At 32.9% G+C, this 22,580-nt stretch overlaps 1 protein-coding gene across 3 annotated transcripts in view; it reads right to left on the bottom strand.

Annotated features, from left to right (window-relative positions):
* LCORL (ligand dependent nuclear receptor corepressor-like) overlaps window positions 1–22,580 on the bottom strand; it is a 123,920-nt gene that overhangs the window by 47,249 nt on the left and 54,091 nt on the right. For all 3 annotated transcript variants that reach the window (XM_004681385.1, XM_004681386.2, XM_012723986.1), the window contains exon 5: window positions 1,548–1,799. In XM_004681385.1, coding sequence (XP_004681442.1) covers window positions 1,548–1,799 — 252 coding nt within the window. The remainder of the gene's footprint in view (window positions 1–1,547; window positions 1,800–22,580) is intronic.

Raw genomic sequence — 22,580 nt, 5'->3', positions numbered from 1 at the left:
CTGCCTAAAAAATCACAATAATTTAAGTAATTTGTTACTTGTTATCTACATCTACTTGGGTCTATCTTATCACTTAATTTCATAGAATCACAAAATGTAAGAACTGGAAATTTACTTTTTAAATGTCATCTATGTCAATTACTCATCTGGTACTTTTGCATACCTCTAATGCTAGGACAATCAGGGAATAAGGGAATCAATTTCCCCTTTCCACTTTTAAAGTATATGATTCTTATAAATATTCTTTCTTATATTGACCTGAAATATATTTCCACCTAATTTCTAACTAGTTATTTTAAATTTCTTCCCTTGGCCATTCAGAAAAAGCTCAGTTCTACTTTAGTATAACGACTATATATGCAAATGTTTATTTAACTTTCACATGCCCCAGTGAATTTGTTACTATTATTGCCAAATAACAAATAAGGAGATTAGAATTGTGCTGGACCAAGTTATCTGTTCATGTAATTTAGGTAGGAGAGCTGGGATTTCAAAAAGTCTGCCAGGAACCAAAACCTGTGTGTTAATCCCTTTGGAAAGATAAACAACTTTTTCTCAGAGTGGGAGAAACAGAGGGTATGAAAGAAAAGTAAAACAAAAAATTCCACAGCTATACTTTCTAATATTCTATGTAATGATAATTTTTCCTTAGTGCTTATATCAGCATATATCAGCAATCTTTTACATTCTTTCTTTCTTATAACCTAAATACCCTAATATTTCTGATTTTTCTATATAAATTCATATACCCTAAAATTAGGTAAGCAAAACAAAAGGTTATTTCCATATTTTAAACCCTCTCAATTTTACTCTATCTTGCATACTGAAATAAAAAATATCTTCTTTAAACAGTGACCAATGTACTCTTTAGAGTCCTGAACAACAACACTGCTTTCTGCAATCAAACAATGCTGGTATTTTTTGTTTTAAGTTTTGACAACACTACTCCTAATTTGTGTCAACAAAAGTTACTAGTTCTCTGTCTTCCAGAAAAACTGTGACTGAGTATCTTACATAAGCACAGAAAAGCCTTTTCCTTTTGAAGTTATGGTTTGTATTTCAATAAACTATTATAGAAGTCCGACACAGCCTTCCATCATTCAGGCTTATTATTACAAACATTTCTCTTTATAGTTAATTATATAATTCATTATATTTATCACAAGTACCAGCTTTCTTTCCCTAGCTGTATGACTGCCAATTTTTCACCTAAAGGCAAAATAATGAATGGCAAATGCTTAATATTCACAACTGTATACTAAAAATAATTTTCCATCAAAACACCTCTTAATACTTAAGTTTTCAAGTTGATTGTTACAATTCTCTTATACACTTTATTGTGAATTTGATAGCAATTCAATCAAGTTTTCTCTTTTATAAACAAAAGTCAAATCCAGCACAAAGCACTAATTCAACATTTCTCTATAGTTCATGTTAGATATGGTAATTACAAAGAATATTACTTCTAATATGAATTTCAGTATGAATACAAATAAATGTATCAAACATTAAATTGTAAGTTACAAAACCAAAAAAAAAAATCTTACCTTGCTGAGTATTTTGTTCTTGCATTCGATTCACAGTGAGGTCTAAGGGGCCTTCCTGCTCTTCTTGAAGAGAGTTTTCTTCTTGATTCATTTGGATACTTTTACAAATTAGACTTGGTCCAATTGAACCATTTCTATTTTCTTGAATTTTACCACTTTTTGAAATATACTCAATTGCAAACTGACGTATCATCTTTTTCATTAATTCCTGAGCAACTAGGGGAATGTTAGGGTCACAGTTCTGAGGAAGATCTATGGAAGAAATAAACATAATAAGCATTAAAAAATGCAAAATACCAAATAAATCTGCTTATTACAAATTGACTTCTAGTCTTTTAACATCATTCTGTACTTGTCAAAGTCTTCCAGGACTTAGCAACGGAAACCGTGTATATTTAACTGGCAGTGATAATATATGAACCCAAAATGTGACATACTTAATCATTTATTAAAAGTAAACATTTTCAGTTGCAAACTAAAATACAGATTAGACACAGAACTAGTAGAACCAATTCCTTATCTTCAGAGTTCTAATTCAAATACTTCATATTTGAACATAAGTTATATGTATACAACACCAAGCAATTTTTAACTAAATTTACAGGCAATTGCATGGGTGAGCTATTTACATAATAGAAACATCTAAACTCTTGTGACTATTTATTACCACTAAATTCTTTAACTCTGTCAAAGGTACAGTTCATAATGCTAATGTTCATCAAGGTCTTTTTTTCTTTGAACACTTTATATTGAGGAATTTCAATCACAAAGAAAAAATAAAGACCAATATTTTGATACAGCTCCCTATACCAATATTCAAGAATTGTTAGTATGCTACCATATTTCATTCTTATTACTAATTTTTCCTTGCAGAAGTAAATTGTAGGATTATGAAATTTCACTTCTAAATATTTCAGCATGATTACGATTCTCCTATAAAAACGGCACTACTATTATCGAGGGTCGTAATCCACTACTGTAAAACATGTTGACTGATTACAGCTGTACTGAAGGTCAGCAGTGATATACAATTCTGTTTAAAACTTAAACTAAAACCAACAAAGGAGTTTCTATCTCTCCCCCTTGTCTCAACTAAGAGGCACAGAATAAAGAACCAAAGCACAGCTAGACTGGCCTCGAAAAAAACTGAGTCAGCAACAACAAAAAATGTCTCTGATCAGTAACTTCCAAAAGAAGACATCTAAGTTTATGGGTACAGCTAAAATTCCAATTCACAGAGGATAAGGCACTAAACAGACAGGGTCAGTTTAAAAAACCCTCCTTGTTCAATACATAGACAACATCAAATAGATAACACTAACTGGACACTTCCCTGAACACTTTTTGTGTAAAAATCCTTGAAAAAGACAAAATCTTTTCCTCATAGACTGTATAAAATTCTCATTCTCATTGTGAGGCTCAGAATTTGGGCACTTTTCCCAGAGTTGTCTGGAGTCCACACCTTGCTCAAAGTCCTCAGTCTTAAGTCTTCAAAAAGATTCACTTATTTTTGTTTAGTTTAATTTATACAAATCAATAAAGCTTACAAGATGTAAAAAAAAAAAAATACCTTATAGTAAATGGTGTGGAAGAAAAACTACTTAAAAGCAATTTACTAGTTACAAAGAATTTTGACATTGGGAGGGGGAGTGGTACTGATTTTTCATGAACATGTCTGGCCTCATTCCAATCCTTTATTTATTTGGCTCCTTTAGATGTAAAGGGTTGATAAATTGGGAAGGATGACTAAGTATACTTGGTTGACATCCACAATGAATTCCTCTTAGAACCTACTTCCAGAGATACTAGTCCTCTGTTCCTCAAATGCCTCAACTTTCACCCAATGCTGATGAGGTGTTATATGAATTATACTGCCCTGATCCGTGGCTATTTAAGAGTGAAGGGTTAAATCTCTTTATTTGGGGGGGGGGCTGGGGGGGGTTGCTTGTCTAGGATAACTGAAAGCAAATCCTCCAATTAACATCAAATGTTGTGGTTTCAGGACCCTAAAATCAAAGTTTGAAAATGTAGTATCTAGTGGAGAGAAGCAACAAACTAAAATACTTTCACTATGACTATCTCAAATTTGGTAGCAAAATGTAACCTAAGCGGACACAAATCTATTTATGGTCTTGCAAAAATATAAATATATGTGACCACAGGGTATTGTTTAAGGCCTATTGGAGATGTTACAAAATAAATATCACATTTTTTACAGTTTTGAAAACAAAGAATTTTAAATGTGACAACCTGACAAGAAGGGGCTATAAGCTTATTTAAAAACTGTAACAGTTTATCCATCACATTTATTTTTTAAAATTGAACCCAATAGGAAAAATAGGTACAATTTGTTTGTAGTTAATAGAGTTAAAAGAAAAAACAAAACAATAATTTAGTTACAGGTTGGAATTGTTAGCCATCACTATAAACTGTCAAATTCATATCCATAGACATTTTAGTTTTTCTGCTTACAGAAACATAAATAAAAATAAAATCTTGGGAACATTAATAAGGCTTGTTCACATGATAGTTTAAGATTACATGAGATTGCCGATAAAATTCTGAACTCCTGTACTTAGTATTTTAAGTTTAGTAAATGTTAGCTATTAAAAGAAGAGATATAGACTTAGCTGATGTATTTTACTGAAATCATAACATGTTTTTAAAAAAAAGTAAAATAGATTAGATGAGAAAAAAAATGACATAACTTCTAGGTCCATGTGTTTTGTTTTTTTTTCCCCAAATAGATAATATTAGCAAATAACACCTAGATAAATTGATTTACCAAAAGAAAATTTCATCTTGCACTAAGAACTCATGACTTTTAACATTTCTTGATTATTTCCTTCAGGTATCTTTGAAAACTTCATGAACATTCTTTTCCATTTTTTACAAACTTAATCTTGTTTCATATTATGTATTAAAAGGTGATATGGGATCTACTGTTAGGTGTTTTGTTTAGCTATCCAATGATTTATTGACTAAAGTCACTTCACCAATTCAAAATAAAAAACCTACACAAACATAATCAAACTCATAAGTGTGACATGGTTTATAACTTAGGGCTAAGTTTGGAACTAAATTTAAATTAGAAAAGATAGTGCTACATCAGTCTATCCACCCATTCAATTTTCATCCCTTTATATGTGAGAAATAAATCTACCTGTGAGAGACAGAGTGACTTGGCAATCAATAAAGAGAAAGAAAATATCTTGCTGTTGATCAACTAGTGAGCCTTCTAAACTACTTGTACAAAAAACTGCCGTAACTACAAAAAAAGCAAGTAAGTTAATTAAATAAAGATTCAACAATGGAATAGTTAAATAAGAAATGAATAAACAAGGAAACAAGTGACTTAAACTAGGAGCTAGAACATATAATGTTGAACAGATATGTACAAAACACTACAAACAAAAACTGCTGCATACAAATCTTTTTTTCAAGTGTACCTGGGAACATTTTTAATAACAGACCAGGTCTTGGGACACAAGTTACTTGCCAATAAAATTACAAAGATAAAAATTATAGTTAATATCCTGATTGTAATGCCATAATGTTAGAAATCAACTATAAGAAAGAAACAATGAAAAACTATGAATACATGGAGACTAAGCAATATTTTGTTTAAGTGTTATTGGAAAAAAGAGAAAATTAAAACAAAAACAACAATGAATAAAAGACAATGACGATATGAACAATATCATGAGATGAATAATGATGATATGAATAATGATGATATGAACTATCACAATCTATAGGATGCAGCAAAAACAGCCTTATGGAGTAAGATGATTGCAATACAGACTCCAAATTAGAAGGAAAATCCAAAACAAACAATCTAACATCACACCTAACGCAACTCAAAACAGAGGAACAAACAAGATCCAAAGTTAGTAGAAGAAAGGAAATAAGAAAAAAAAAGTCTAAGAGATTTTTTTTTTTGAGTAGATAAATCGATAAATTTTTAGGTAGGCTAGCAAAAAAAGAAAAAGAGAAAACATTAATAAACAGGACCACAAATGAAAAAGGAGAAATCACCACAGATACCACAGAAATACAAAGGACCATAAGATTACTCTGATCATTTATATGCCAATAAATTTGATAACCCTGAAAAAATGGATGAATTTCTGGATCAATATTGTGTAATAAATAGGGTTAACCCAGGAAGAAACAAATGAATTGAATAAAATGTTTACAAGCACGGATGCTGAAACAGCAACAACACAAAAACTCTCAAAAAACCAAAAGCCTTTAGGACCAGGAAACTTTTAACAAATGTATTTTATTAAGTCTTTAAAGAATCACTAATGCCATCTTAAACAAATGCCTTTAAGAATATAAGGAGGGGGCCCTCCCTGGTGGCGCAGCGGGTTAAAGCACAGCACAGAGAAGCTAAAGCCACTTCTGTATGAGTTCGATCCCCGCCTGCCCCGGAGGTGACCACATGGTGTGGCAGACCTCTCCTGACCTGCCCGCTGCTCCCCTCAGCAGTGTACTTTGTCGATCTGCCTGTTCTGCTCCCCACTCTGTTTCTGGTGAAGCCTCTCACCGCTCCCTGAGCCTCTGGCCTGTACCCCCGTTCTGTATGAACAAATAAATCTTTTTTTAAAAAAAAATATAAGGAGGAATGCTTCCTAATATGTTTTACTATACCAACCCTCCCTTAGTACTAAACCAAAGACAATACAATAAAATTATAGACCACTATCCCTGATGAATAGCAATGTAAAATTCAACACATACCAGCAAATTGAATTCAGCAGTATATACCATAATCAAATAGGTTTCATGCATGGGGTGCAAGGATGGTTTAATATAAGTAATTCAGTTAATAAAAATATCAACAAAAGCAAGATAAAAGTGGTAATATCAGCAGATGCAGAGAAAATCTGTGATAACATTCAGCACATATTTATGATAAGAAATCCAAACGTGAATAAAATGAACCTATCTCTACACTGCAGAAGTCATATATCACAAACCAACTGCCATTATGAGTTGATGGTGAAAAACTAAACATTTCCTCTTAAGATTGGGAGCAAGACAAGGATGCCCACTGTCGTCACTTCTGTTTAACTTAGTACTAGAGGTTTTGACCAGAGTTACCAGACAAACACAAGAAATAAAGAGAATACAAATAGCAAAAGAATATGTAAAACTATCACTATTAGTAGATGACAGCTACAGAATAAAAAAAAAACTATCAAAAGGTTATTAGAAACAGATGAATATAGCAAAGTGGCAATTTACAAAAAATCAGCAAATAAAAATCTGTAATATTTTTATAAACAAATTACCAAGAATCAAAACAAAAATCTGTAATATTTTTATAAACAAATTACCAAGAATCAAAACAAATAAAGGGAAAAAAGTGCATTTACAGTCACTTCAAAATGAATCAAATACCTGGGAACCAATTTGAGAAGTTAAAACAAGATGTTAATTAAGGACTTAGTGACACCTCAAATTAAAAAAAAAGCTTTTACACAGTGAAAGAAAATACAACACAATTTAAAAAAAATGTATTCAATGACAGAAAATATTTACACATTATGTAACTGGTAATGAGGTAATACATAAAGTAAAATTTTATACAAAAAATAATCTGAGCAGAACTCACTAAAGAGAATATATAGGAGGCCAAAAGGCATGTGAAAAACTGTTCAGCATTATTTTTAATAAGAAACACACAGGTTAAAATTACAATGAGATAACAACTTACACCTATGAAAATGACACATACTGAAAAAGCCTCCTATAACAAGTGTTGGGGAGGATGCGAGAAAAAAGGAACTGCAAATATGAAGTACATTAATCCAGACTGGTTGTTACAGGCACAAAGATAGACATAGGTAAACAGAGTACTAGTCCCAAAATATAACATTGCCTGTATAGTCAATTTATTTTTCATGAAAGCACCATGACAATTCAATGGGGGAAAAGAATAGTCTTTTTAATTAATGGTGCTGAATCAACTAGAGAATTACATACAAAATAATGAAGGTGGAACTAGACTTCATGGCCATACAAAAGATAGAAAAGATGGCAATAGAACAAAGATCCTTATATGGTAGCTAAAAATAAAAATCTTAAAACATATGCTTAATCCTTTGTCTCTTTGGATCAAGCAATGATTTCATAGATTGGTCATTAAAAGCATTTAAGCAATAAAAGAAAATTATATTGGACTAGATCAAAATTTAAAACTTTTATGTATCAAAAGGTACTATCAAGAAATGGAAAGACAACCCATAAAATGGGGTAAATACTTTTTCTTTGTAATATAAACTATGAGTGTATATAAACATGTAATATGTACTATATGCCATATGTCTAGTTCACGATATATAAAGAATTCTTACAACTCTATTAAAATACAAATACACATGTTCAATGAAGATGTTACTAATTCCCAGTAAATAAAAATGTGCCCATAAATATTTAGAATGTAATCTATAATAACCCCAAAATGGAAATAACTCAAATAAGTATCAACTAGTGAAAGTATAAAATGTGCACTACCCATGCAACAGAATATTACTGAATCATAAAAAGTAGGGAAGAAATGATTAATATTACAATTAAGATGAACCACAGAAAGATTTTCTTAAATGAAAGCTGCACATCGTATGATCCATTGACATGAAATATTTAAGACAAGTAAATCCACAGAAACAAGAAGTGAATTTGTGGTTGTAAGAGGCTAGGGGAAGTTAAGAGGCAGAGAAAGAGTTAGTGCTAATATGCTACTTTTTTTAATGGTCACAAAAATACTCTGGAACCAGTGGTGATGACTGCAAGTTTGTGAGATGGAAGCCAACAAATTATATACCTTTAAAAAGCTAATTTGATAATATGTAAATTATCTCAATTGTTTCTTAAACAGGAACAAAGGATAACTCATAAAGTGTAACCTAAATTTAAGTGGGCTGATCCAAGAGTTAAGAATTATTCCCAGATCTTAAGATATAATCTAAGAACTTCTAACCGTTGCCTAGCTAGATTTTAGAATACCTATGCTACTATGATGGACAGGACCTTGCATGTATCCATTTCTCATCATATGTGTTTCATATGTGTTTACAATGATTATTCTATGCCTTTCCCACCATTGTATGCTTTGTGTGTGTGTGTTGGCGGGGGATGTTGGTAAGCAGTTTTTTTTTTTTACTTAAAGATTTATAGCTCAAGAAGAACTGTACTTTAAGTAATGACATTTTAAGAACTTAGCAGAGATTCAACTCCACCTGGAACTGAGGTAACTCAGAGTGTGGTCTCTGAGATGATAGTGAGGTGAGACTTTTGGGGCTTGGGCATGAATAAGAGCATGCTGCATATGGAAGAGATGTGAAATATCGGGGGCCAACTGATACCTGCTTCCTTTCCTTTTATATTTATTACTTATTTTATTACTATTTTTATTTAATTATTCACCTAAGAGTATTTGTTTGAATTGTCTTAGTTATGAGACTGCCAATGTAGAAAATAAGCTACCACTAACCCAATAATTTTTGAAGGCCAAGATAGTAGTATTTTGTAATCTTTTTCTCATCTCCATTTCTTTTCTATCCATGTTTAATATCAGTATTAACAACACTGACCTAGCACTTTATAGGACACAAAGAACTATGACATGCATTGATATCATTTAACGCCAAGTACCACATAGGTGCAGGTAGTGCACAAAGGTAAAAAAGGGAAAGCAAATTTCTATGGAATCATTTATGATTTACAGTTCTTGATCCTGTTTTTAATTTTCCCTCAAATATTCAACTCTTTAAAATATTAATCTATAGAAACACTGAAAAGAATGAATATACTTCCACAAAATTTTATCTCTACAAAGTCAACAACTGCTGACATTTTATTTAGAAATTCACACACAAATTACATGTGAAACACTTGAAAGTAAGGTGCAAATAACTTACTTTAGGGCTTTATCCCTAAACATTTGATTACAAAAATACAACATTACCATATATTACTATAATGCCATTATTCCTTTCAAGAAACTTAGCAATGATAAAATAATTCAATGAGGTATAAATCTAAATTCAGATGTCCCAACTTTCCCAATTATGTCTTTACAGTTTTTCCTCCCCAATGTCAGGATGGAATAGAGAATCACATTTTGTAATTGATTGTCATGTATCCTAAGTAATTTGTCTTTCCTGGGAACTTCCGTGCCACTTGTTTTGTAGCTTATTCCATAATTTAGGTTAGATTCCTCAAGATTTATGTTCAGGTTAAAAACATTTTTGATAACAATAACATGTAAGTGATATGCTTTCTTGGTGTATAATGGCTTGTCCCATTATTAAGTTGCAGAACACTTGCAGTAAGAAGGTATTGCAGTATTTCCACTGTAGAGTTAACTTTTTTTCATTTGTAATGTGGAATGATACTTAAATACGATTATTCTGTTCTCCCAAAATCTTGCATCCACTCAATGATTTTAGCACCAATTGATGATTCCTCACAGAACTGACTGTTATAAAATGGTGATTCTGTACCTTCATTATTTGTTCTCAAATTTTTGTGGCATTCTTAATAGAAAAGAATGAGTAAAAGAAACACCTGTGATCTTTTGGGGCTTGGGGGAGAGTATGTTTTATTTTGTCACTAAGGAGTCAGGTATTGTCTCAGATGCTACCCAAAATGTTATCATCTGTGCCATCACTATTCATTTTAATGAAAACAATGCTACAAATTCAGTGAGTGGAAAAAACCTATACAAAATATTTTGTGTCCACTTTCTATTTTCCCTGTTCCCAACATGGAATCAGACAGTAATCCAAATATTGTGTTTTTCCTTCTTGTGGTAGAGAATATAGACATTAAGTATGGTCATTGTTACTGTGGTATGCTTTTAGAATCTTATAGTAGGACAAAGCTAATGAATGTTACACCCAATTATTTTTTAATCATGAATTTATATTAATACCTCTAATGCCAAAGAACTCATTCTTTTCTTCCATTGCATATTTTCTACTACTCCCAAAGTAACCAATTTCATTATTTTGTAGGTTGCCCTTTTGTTTTCAATGTAAAAAATATGGCAATTAATACATATATTTTTTCTTAAATGTTAATTACCACTTACATTCATTTTTGTCTTTCTACTCTCAAAAATGCATACTCTAGGAATCATTCCTATTGGCATATAGAGATGTTCTTCTGTCTATTCTCTAGTTCCATGGTAATCCATTATATGTTTGTTACAGACTTGCCACCTGTCTCTTATAATGAGCATGTAAGTGATTTCTAATATTTTGCTGTTATAACTAATACTGCAATGCATAATTGACAACAGCAGAGTGGAAAAAAATCTCGTGATCATAGACAGATAAATAGATAAAGAAAATGTAATATATACATACAGTGGAATAGTGCTCTATTACCAACAACAAAAAAAAAGATGAGAATTAGAGCTAACTGGTAGAATAGTGCAGACAGCAGTTTTACCTCCTCTCCACCTATACAACAAAATAACATATAAACTCATCAGACCCTGTTAAAGACAGGGAAAAGTGACAATGTCAGAGGCCAGGAAGAAGTTGGAGCATCACTTCTCTTATAAGGCTTTCACAACCCAGGAGAGAATGGAATGGCTGTGATATGGAGTTTTTTTTTTTTGGTTGGTGGTGACTGAAGGGCTGAAGACCATATTAAGGGCCCTAATATGGCATATTAAGGATCATGATACCTGGAGGCTGCATTCAAGAGAGGGGCCTTCCTATAGAAGAATGAAAAATGAAGGAGCCTTCCTATAGAGAATTACAGGACACTGGCGAACAAAGACCTGTAGCCAAGTGCTACGGAGCAGTAAGAGGTCTGTAAGGGCAGATGCCAATGTTTAAAAATCAACCAAAGAGCCCATATGAGGATGGAGGATGAAATGCCTGCATCTCTGCTATTAAGAGTATGTGAGAGGTCACTGAACAGTCTTTATTGGAACAGTGCTTGTCTGGTAGTGACTGTCTACATGAATCTATAGCATGGGTTTAGGAAACTCTAGTTCAAGTCTTTGGGGAAGGCCCTATTAATGGAAACTGTCCCTATTTGTGGAAATTGTTGGAAGTGTGACAAGGCAGACCTGTGGCCCCCACGTTTGAAAGACTCCTTTCTACAGCTGACACTATGTGATATGAAAGACCTGTATCTTCGCCATCTGGGACCCTTGCTGGGGTTACTCAATGTGCTTACTGCTAGTTAGAATTCAGTCACTCAATGTGCTTACTGCTAGTTAGAATTCAAAGTGCCAAGGATGAAGTGAAAAGCTTGTTGCCAAGAACAGATCCTAATTGTGTGTCCTCCCTCTCTCTGGAACTCGGCTCCCTCTCTGGGCCACAACCTCCAGAAAGGATTGAGAAAGGTCTATAAGGAAAGCCTCTTTTTAGAGATGGCACCTACAAACTCTTCAGAAACACCTACCATTTATACTGGGGCTGTAGCCTGTCTGCAGTTTGAACCTGAAGCTACTAGATCTCTCTGCTCTTGTCCAAACCCCAGAGAAGAATTTGGATTATAGAACTTGCTAACTAAAGACGGAATACAACTAAAGGACTGACACTAGACTAAGGCTGTTGGGAAAGCTATGGATGAAAACCTGGCTATAGGAGAGGTGATTACAGATTTATCCCATGTTTCAGATCCAAAAGGGGAGAGAACTTCAGTCACCCAAACAAGCACACAGACTACAGTCTAAACTATGACAAACACAGCCTGGGTAAACAATTTAGGATTACATCCTGCAACTTGTAATCTTAATATAAAGCCAACAAATCAAGTTAAGGAGAGAGATCTGTTTGGCTCTACCCATAAAAATGTATTTATATTTTTAAACAAATGAAGAGAAAGGAATATACAACAAAAGATGGAGCACAACAAAATCTTGGACGGTAACAAAACTAGGGAACTTACCTGAAGAAGAGTTCAAAGCAACAGTCCTAATGATGCTTATTAAAATAAGGAAAACAATCAATGAACAAAATGAGAACTACAGCAGGAAGCAAGAAATGAGAAAGTTTCAAACAGAAATAAGTTAAACTAAAAAATACAATAAAGGTGTTCAACAGCAGACAAGCAGCAGCAACAGCAGACAGAATTATCAAGCTGGACCACAGGGCAGTGGAAAACACCCAAGTAGGCCAGCTAAGAAGAACAATAAAAAAAAATAGCAATGAACAGTTCATGGGGTAATATCCATAGGAACCAACATTAGCATCCTAGGGGTCACAGAAAGAGAAAAAAGACAAAGCCCTTTTGTGAAGAAATGATAGCCAAAAATTCAGATACAAGAGTCTCACAGAGTTAGAAGCAAAATAAACCCAAACAGATACATGTTAAGACATATCATAATTAACATGGCAAAAACTAAAAATAAAGAGAAAATACTAAAAGTATCTATAGAGAACCAGATGACAAACCCTTAAGGTAAGATGCAGATTCTGTGGCTAAAATTTTGGTAATGTGTGATATATTTAAAATGATAAAAGAGAAGTATTTTTAACCAAGTATATCTTATCCAACTAAATTACTACTCAGAATTGAAGGGAAGACAAAGAGTTTCATAGACAAACAAACAAAAAATAATAATAAAAGGAACTCATCACCAACAAAATAACCTTTCACGAAATACTAAAAAAAGAAAGTCTATAAAATGGGGTTGGGGGAGATTCCCATCCAGAAAAAGCAATGTATCAAATATATACAATGTGTGTGTGTGTGGGGGGGAGTGACATAGGAGCAAATATTAGTATAATATTAGTATAAGCTTAAAATCCATCCATCCAACATATTACAAGTACAGACCTTTACATGTAAACCTCATGATGACCCCAAAATAAGAATCTTTTAAGAAACTGGAAGGTGAATTCAAATCTAAGACAAAAAAGATGATAATAAGTACAAGAGAGGAGATTAAGAAAAAAACAAAAGAAGACAAGTTCCAAAAACAATAAAATGGCAGTAAATATTTATTATCTCAGGAACTGCCCTAGATGTGCTGAATTCACCAAATAATAGCTATAGTCTATCTGAAAGGATTAAAAACACAACATCCAACTTTTTCTGCTTACAGGAAACTCATTGACTCTAAGAACAAATACAGACTAAAAATAAAGGTTGGAAGACAGTGCTACAAGCCAATGGTAACCAGTTAAAGGCAGGCACAGTCAAACATCAAATAAAACAAATTTCCAGCTCAAAAAAATAAGAGACAAAAATGGACATTGTATAATGTTTAAGGCCTAACAGCTTTTATTAATAAATACCAAGTGATGGGGCACTAAAATATATAAATCAATAATTAGCATAACCAAAGAATGACATTGGGGGTGAAGATGAATGACACTGAAAGAAATACAATAATAATAGGAAATAACAGCACCCCATTTAACAACCATCAAACAGACAATAAATAAGTAAAAAGTAGTCTTAAATAAATGAGACCAGAGGCTTTAACCAGAACATTCCACTCCCAAACAGCAGGATCTACACTATTCTAAAGTATATATGGAACATTTTCAAGGATATACCATATGATGTGACACAAAAATAACTATTGATGAATTTATAAAGACTAAAATCATATGAAGACTTTTTCTTTTTGATGTCCAGATGCTGTCATTTACATTTTTTTTAAAGTTTTATTTCATTTTTACATAGGAGAACTGTGGTGTAGATCATAGGTACAGGGAGATGAGAGGATTCATCAGAGACAAAGTGGGGAGCAGAACAGGTGGGTTTACTGAAATTCACTACTGAGGGGAGCAGCAGATAAGACAGGAACAGGTCTCAGGTGCCATATGTGGGTTAGCGCTCTGGCCAAAGATCAAATTCAGATCTCAGTGGTGATAGAGCTAAGAATTAATCCCTAGGCTACCAGGGAGGTAGCCTAGGTTTTTTTTCCTGATCACAGTACTATAAACTAGAAATCAATCTGGAAACTGGAAACAACTCAAACACCTGAAAATTAAACAACATGTTTTTCAATCAACACTGTGTCAAAGAAGAAATTAAAGCACAAATTAAAAAATCTTGGAGACAAATGAAACAATATGAATTATCAGAACCTAAGGGATGCAGTAAAATGGTACTATAAGGGAACTTCATAAAGGCCTAATAACAACAACAACAACAAAAAAACCCTTAAATAAGTTAGTCTTATACCTAAACAACCTGAAAAAGAAAAAAGCCAAATGTTTAACAGAAAGAAAATAACAAAAATCAGAGTAAAATTAATGAAATAGAAACCAAACCACAAAAGAGCAATGAAACCAAGACAATCAAAATCAACACACCTTTGGCTAGGCTCAAAAAGAATACAGGAGAAAACTCTACTATACAGAATTAGAAATGAGATAGGAGCAATTACAGCAGGTACCATAGGAATACAGAGGTTCACAAAAGACTACTAAAAACAAACGGCAAATAAATTTACTAAATGATCATTATAAACTGGATAAAATTTCAAAATAATACATGATACCTCCTAACAGAACCAGAGAAAACCAGAACCTGAATTAAGTTAATACAAGTATGGCAATTCAAGCAATAATCAAAAATTTCCTGAAAGACAAAAGTACAGGAACAGATGATTTTACAATTGAACTTTACACCAAGCCTTCAAATAACTTAGGCATTCTTCTTAAATTCTTCCAAAAATTGAAGAAGGAAAACTTCCACACATACTTTATGAGGGCAACATTACTGATACTAAAACAAAAAGACCAATATCTCTGATGAATATAGATGACAGATGTACAAATTCTTAACAAAATGCTAGTTTACTGAATTCAAAATATATTAAAGTATCATACAAACAACCAAGTGGGGTTTATTACACAGACACTTGCCATTTCAACATATGGAAAGTCAATTAATGTAATCTACTACCTGAAGTATATAAAGAGAAAAATTATATAAACACATAATAAGTGAAGAGAAAGCATTTGACAAAATTCAACACCTATTCATGATAAAACTAAATGGGAACAGAAAGAACATAATTTACCCTAATAAAGGACATATGGTACAAAACTACTGCTAATATACTCACTGGCAAAAAACTGAAAGCTTTTTCTTTAAAATAAGGAACAAGATATGCTTGTCTACTCTTATTAGTGTATGATATTTAGAATTAGAGGTTTTGGCAAGAGCATTTAGGTAACAAGAAGAAATAATAAAAATCAGACTGGAAAATATCATATTTGCAGATGATAATATAAAAACCCTAAAGGGTTCACTAAAAAAAATATTTGAAATAATAAATGAATGCAATAAATAAAGCTGCAATATCAACATATAGCAATCTGTTGCATATACAAATGAAAAAAAATTTAAAATCTCATTTACAATCACATCAAATGTATAAGAATAAGCACACAAAGTAAAAGACCTATCAAATGAAAACTACAACATTATTAAAAGATACAGAATAAAACACAGAGCTGGAAAGACAGTGTATGTTGATGAATAAAAGTGATACAGTCAGCATGGCCATACCAGAAGCAATACACACATTCAGTGCAACCCCATGTCAAAATTCCAATGATTATTTTTAAGCAAACAGAAAAATACTAAAATTTATATGGAATCATAAAAGACCCTAAATAGCTAAGGCAATCTTGGGGAAAATGAAAAATAAAATGAATACACTATGTTATACAACTTCAAGCAATTTTATAAGGCAACAGTAATTACAATGGCATAGTAATGGACTAAAAATAGAAAGAGATTGATGGACTAAAAAAATCCTAGAAACCTATGCATATATTATTTAATCTATGACAAAGTAGAAAGAAAATCTGTTCAACAAATGGTGGTGTGAAAAATGAACTGGAGAAGCTCTTTAATTCAATACATAAAAATAAATTCAGGCCCTCCCTGGGCACAACGGGTTAAAGCACAGCACTAAGAAGCTAAAGCCACTTCCATATGAGTTCGATCCCCGCCTGTCCCGGAGGTGACCCACATGGCGCGGCAGACCTCTCCTGGCCCGCCCGGGGCTCCCCTCAGCAGTGTACTTCCTCACTCTGCCTGTTCTGCTCCCCTCTCTGTCTCTGGTGAATCCTCTCACTCTCCGCATCTCTGGCCTGTACCCCAGCTCTATATGAATAAATGAATAAATCTTTAAAAAAAAATAAATTCAAAGTGAATTAAAGACCGGATATATCACCTGAAATCACTCAATACATAGAAGAAAAAAGGTGATACTTTTTCATATCAGTCTCCTGACAGATGTCTTTGGGGATCTGACTCCCCAGCAAGGGAAATAAAAGCGAAATTAAATATCATGATATAAAGTAAGGAGGTTAACACTTTGTAATTCACACTGTTTAAGCATTATCTCTCAGTCTTTCTTTCTTTAAATATAAGGCTTTCTTGTTGGATAAATTCACTCTGCTTTAATATAATGAATCTTTTAAGTGTTAGTATTTTATTTTTATGCATCTACATTTTAAGCCATAGATGGAAAGCTTTTGTTCTAAATCCAGGTTACAAGAGAGGTCACTGATAATTTCGTAATATATTCTTCCACCTTTGTGTTTATTTAGGTTAGCCCCAGTGGATTATGGGGTGGAGTAGCTTTCTAAAAGCATCATATTAAATTCCTATATTAACTTAGGAAAACAAATTGCTTGTAGGTTTCTGTCAAAGTTTTTTTTTTTTTTACAATTATAAATAGCAGTCTGTTATCTAAATTATGTGCACATGAAAATCATCAATTGTGCCTTTAATATCTTGATACTATACTGAATTCTTTCATTGAGTTCATTTTACTATCAGTGTTCATGGCTTGATATTATCATTTGCAAATTGAACTTATCTTCTTTTCCAACTTTTGTGAGTCTAAAACACTTGTCTAACTGCACAAGCTCAAAGCTCCAATATCAAAATGTTAAACAGTGAAGCAAGAGGATAATCCTGTCTCGCTACTACTTTAGGGATAATTTTGCTAGTATTAAGTGATATGTTGTATTTAAAACTGGGGTACATGTATTTTGTAATGTTAAAAATATTCAAAATAGAAATTGGTTATTTATTTATAAGGAACATATAGAAAATTTTGCTGAAGGTATTTTCAAGATCAGTGGATAAACTTCATTTTATGTTCTTCCTTAAAAAATGAACTACAGGCCCTCCCTGGTGGCACAGCGGGTTAAAGCACAGCACTGAGAATCTAAGGCCGCTTCCGCATGAGTTCGATTCCCGCATGCCCTGGAGGTGACCACACGGCTGGCAGACCTCTCCTGACCCGCCCACTGCTCCCCTCAGCAGTGTGCTTCGTCGATCTGCCTGTTCTGTTCCCCATTCTGTCTCTGGTGAGGCCTCTCGCCACCCCTGAGCCTCTGGCCTGTACCCCAGTTCTGTATGCACAAATAAATAAATCTTTAAAAAAAAAAATGAACTACATTAACGAACTTCCTTAAGCTGACACACTCTTGCATTATTGGGATAAATCTCATTTGATCATAATATACTTTTAATATAAAATTATTTTATTTTTCTATCAATATAAGTGCAAGTAATGTGTAGTTCTGAGTGTCAACTGCATGAGATTTTTATCTAGGTCAATATAATAATCAAGTTAAAAATAATTCAAGAACTTTTTGTGCTTTGGAAAAGTTAATGGAATACTAAGATTATATTAGTTTAGAATAATAGTTAAACTACAACTTTTTTTAAAAGATTTATTTATATATAGAATTTATTTATATATACAGATCTGGTGCAGGGGGGTGAGAGGATTCACCACAGTTAGAGTGGGATGCAGAACAGGTAGACAGAAGAAGTATACTGCTGAGGGCAGCAGCCGGCGGGTCAGGTAGAGGTCTGCCGTGCCACGTGGATCACCTCCAGTATCCGGGGTCAAACTCGCACTGAAATGCTGCCATCAGATTGCAGTGCAGCATCCTAATTCATTATGCCACCTGGGAGGGCCTAACTACAACTTTTATACCTTCTGTGCTTGGTACTTTTGTTGAGTTTGCTTTTCAAAAAAAAAAGACCTATTTTATCTGAGACAATTCTGATATACTGGATTTTCAAATTATCCATTTCATGTTAACAGGAAATAGAATCTTAAGAGTCTGAATAGAAGGTTGTATCTGAAGACTTTAAAATTGCTTCACTTGTTATTTCTCCCACTGTCATATCTCGTATATTTGTACTTCTTCTAAGTTACTCTCCCCTGCTCCTCAGGCTGTTAGTGGTTTATCTTTTTAAGAATGTTTTCAAAGTTTTTTTTTTTTAATTTTTAAGTTCTAACATGTTTGTCTTTTCTTCTACCTCTTTAAATTTTGCTTTTATTTTTTATTGCTTCCTTATCTTTTCAATTTCTTTCCTCTGACTTACCATTTACTTTTCCTCTTATTTTTGGATGAGAATTAATATCACTTTGCAATTTTTATTGATAAAAATATTAAAGATGGTCTTTGTCTACATTGTTTCAATTACATGCTCAATCTTAAAAGCATTTTTTATTATAAATATTTAGAAACTTTGTAATTTGTTTTCTTATCTTTACTTTTTATCCTCAAGACAACCAAAGTAATATGGTATGCAACGGAAGTATTTTGAGTACTTCATACTTAATGGTATAGAATATTTTTTTAAATGTCCAACTTAAGGGTTAAAACGTTATAAGTTTAAAAATTTATTCCTACATAAGGGCACACTTAACTGAAATGGCCCTTTTTTACTACAATGTATGTGGGACTGAAGAACACAAGAACTACTAGCACAGTTTGTTGCCACTGCAAATTCAGTCGACACTGTTTTTGTGCCATCAGCACAAATGTCAACACAGCAAAAGTGGTAAGTAATATCTTAGCATCACATTTGTAAAATGACCTTGACCCTGCAGACTTTTTAATGAGTCTCAGGAACTCCAATATTCCATATATCCACCTGGAAAATCATGATCTTATAAAACCTAAAATATTCTTATATCATCATAAAACGCTGTAGGTAATCACAAGAATAACTGGAAATATATCTTTGTAGATCAGCTATATCTGAAATCAAATTATCATTCTACTGATTGCAGACTAGCTGTGCAAGTTACTTTGAAAACCATAATTTCTTTATTTATAAAGGGATTCTAATTATATTTAAAAGATTACTTAAAAGCCTGAATGAAATAACAGAGTGCTTACCAAATGCCTATCATGTAGACCTTAAAGGTCAGGTAATTTTAGGTAGTCTCTCTGATCAATGCTGACACTCTTCTTACTTTAGTTAGATACTTAAGTCATTAAATTTCAAACCTTTTATGCTTTAAACATGACTTTAAAGCTTTAAATGTTCTTCTAGCAAATCAACCCTTAAGTTTTGAACATATTTTAATATAATTCAGTATTAAATGTATTCTAATTGCCATTATGAGTTGTCTTTTTTTTTTAAGATTTATTTATGTATACATGAACTGGGGTAAAGGCTGGAGGTGCAGGGACAGTGAGAGGATTCACCAGAGACAGAGTGGGGAGCAGAACAGGTGGATCCACACTGAAACGCACTGCTGAGGAGAGCAGCAGTGGGGTAAAGAGAGATCTGTCATGCCATGTGGGTCACCTCCATGACAGGGATTGAACTCAATGCTGCAATGGCTTCAGATAGCTTCATAGTGCTGTGCTTTAACCCACTGCACCAATAAGGGAGGGGCCTTTTATGAATCGTCTTTACAATTTCTATATATATGTACTTGTATTTTTAGTTATCTTTTGTTATTGATCACCACCTTAATTGAACTCTAATAAGCAACATTACCTGTCATTTTTAGTTGCACAGAATGCAATCAGTTTTATAAAAACTTTAAACTTGAAAGAACTGTTTATAAAGTATTCTAGTTGGGTTCAGGTTTCTGTGTGTGTCTGTTGGCTCAAATTTGTTAACTACTATATAATGATCGAAAATTCTTATGATTTACTTTAGGTCTGCTTGACTTAAGATGTTAAACTCTCCCTCTACAATGTTCTCTACTCCATTTGACAATTTTTGTTTAATATATTTTCAAGTGATGTTATTCTGATACACATATTCATAATTTTCATGGTTAACTGCTGAACAGTACCTTTTATCATTACACTCATTTTTAATAACTAGTACTTTTCAGTATTGTCCTAATCTCCTAACAATTCTTCCAGACTTCATATTAAATTCTCATAGGAAAGGTAGAGATGGCTAAATATCTATAATAAAACTCTCCATAAAACACTTATTCATACTGAGAAATGTTTTTTAAAAACTGCTACCTGGGCCTTCCCTGGTAGCGCAGCGGGTTAAAGCACTGCACCAAGAAGCTAAAACCACTTCAGCATGAGTTCAATCCCTGCCTGCCCCAGAAGTGATCCATATGGCGCAGCAGACCTCTCCTGACTGGCCGCTGCTCCCCTCAGCAGTGCACTTCATCCATCTGCCTGTTCTGCTCCCCACTCTGTCTCTGGTGAATCCTCTCACCGCCCCTGCACCTCTGGCCTGTACCCCAGTTCAGTATGAACAAATAAATAAATCTTAAAAGCAAACAAACAAACAAAAAAACTGCTACCTTTTTCTATTCCATTGTTAAGACTAAACAGCTTATGGTAACAAAGTAAAAGATTAGGGAACAAAACCCATTTATGCTTTCAGAAATTTTTTTTATAAAAACCATCCATAAGTGGTATTAGATAACTTTCAGAATTAAGAATCCAGCTTATATTCTATGTCTTTTAGAAAATTAGTATCAGTTGGTGAAACTGTCAATAGTGAAACTGATAACCCCTAGCCATTATACCAAGAAAAAGACACAAATTACAATACAGAAATGAGAACCATCACTATTTATTTCAAACATTAAAAAAAAAGGAATATTATGAGCTTTATATTCACAAATTTGATAATGTACATGAAAAGAACCAATTCCTTGAAAAGTAAAGTTAAACGTAATTCATGGAAAAGAGACAAGCAACTTCATTAATGGTTGTGTTTATTAAAAAGCTTAATAAATAAATGCCAACCTCCTACATCAGAAAGAACAAGACTGGATGGTTTTACTGGTGAATTTTTTCACACACCTAAGAAAGAAACAGTAACAATTTCTATCTTCTCTTAAAATACTAACTTATTGAAAGGTCAGCATTACATACTACAAATTGAAGAGAAAGACATCAGAAAATAACAACAAAACCCTACACACCAATAACGCTCATTAACACACATGGAGAACCTTTCAAGAAAATATTAGCAAATTGAATCCAATGATGTATACAAAGTAGGACTTACTCTATATATGTTAAGCTAACTGAACATTTAAAAAGCAATATAATCTATCATATCAATGAGCTAAAGAAGAAAATATGGTCATCTCAAGTGATACAAATAAGAGATTTGACAAAATTCCAATACCTGTTCATAATAAAACTCTCAACAAACTAGGACAAAGAACATCTATTTAAAAATTCTACAGCTAATACCATAGTTGATGGTGAGAAATGAGATATTTCCCTTTTAAGATTAGAGACAAGGCAAGCATACCTCCTCTTTCCACTCCTATCAAAAGCCCTAGGTAATATAATTAAGCCGAGAAAAGGAAACAACAAATGTAAAGATTAGGAAGAAAGAAGTAAAGTTGTTTTTGTTTGCAGAGGACATGATTAAGCAAAAACCTGAAATAACTGACAAAAAGTAGTCCAAAACCTAATAAGCAATTACAGTAAGGCTGCAGGATACAAGGTAAATGTCTATTGTTATCCCATATGCCACCGATGAACAAGTGAAATTTGAAATTTACAATGATTTACATTAGTACTCTAAACAATACTCAGGTTAAACCTAACAAAATATAAAATTTATATGAGGAAGACTACAAAATTCTGATTGAAAAAAAATCCAAGAAAAATTAAATAAATGGAGAGTTATTCCATGTTCATGGATAAAATTTTAATATTCCCATTGAGTTCTTCCTCAATTTGATCTATACATCAATGTAATCCTAGTCAAAATCACTATGAGTTACTTTATGGATGCTAACAAACTGATTTGAGA

This window comes from Condylura cristata, unplaced genomic scaffold (genome assembly GCF_000260355.1).
Source record: "Condylura cristata isolate star-nosed mole 26May11 unplaced genomic scaffold, ConCri1.0 scaffold00012, whole genome shotgun sequence".
Taxonomy (NCBI): domain Eukaryota; kingdom Metazoa; phylum Chordata; class Mammalia; order Eulipotyphla; family Talpidae; genus Condylura; species Condylura cristata.
The sequence above is the reverse complement of the archived record's forward strand: the minus strand, read 5'-3'. Positions and strand labels throughout refer to the sequence as shown.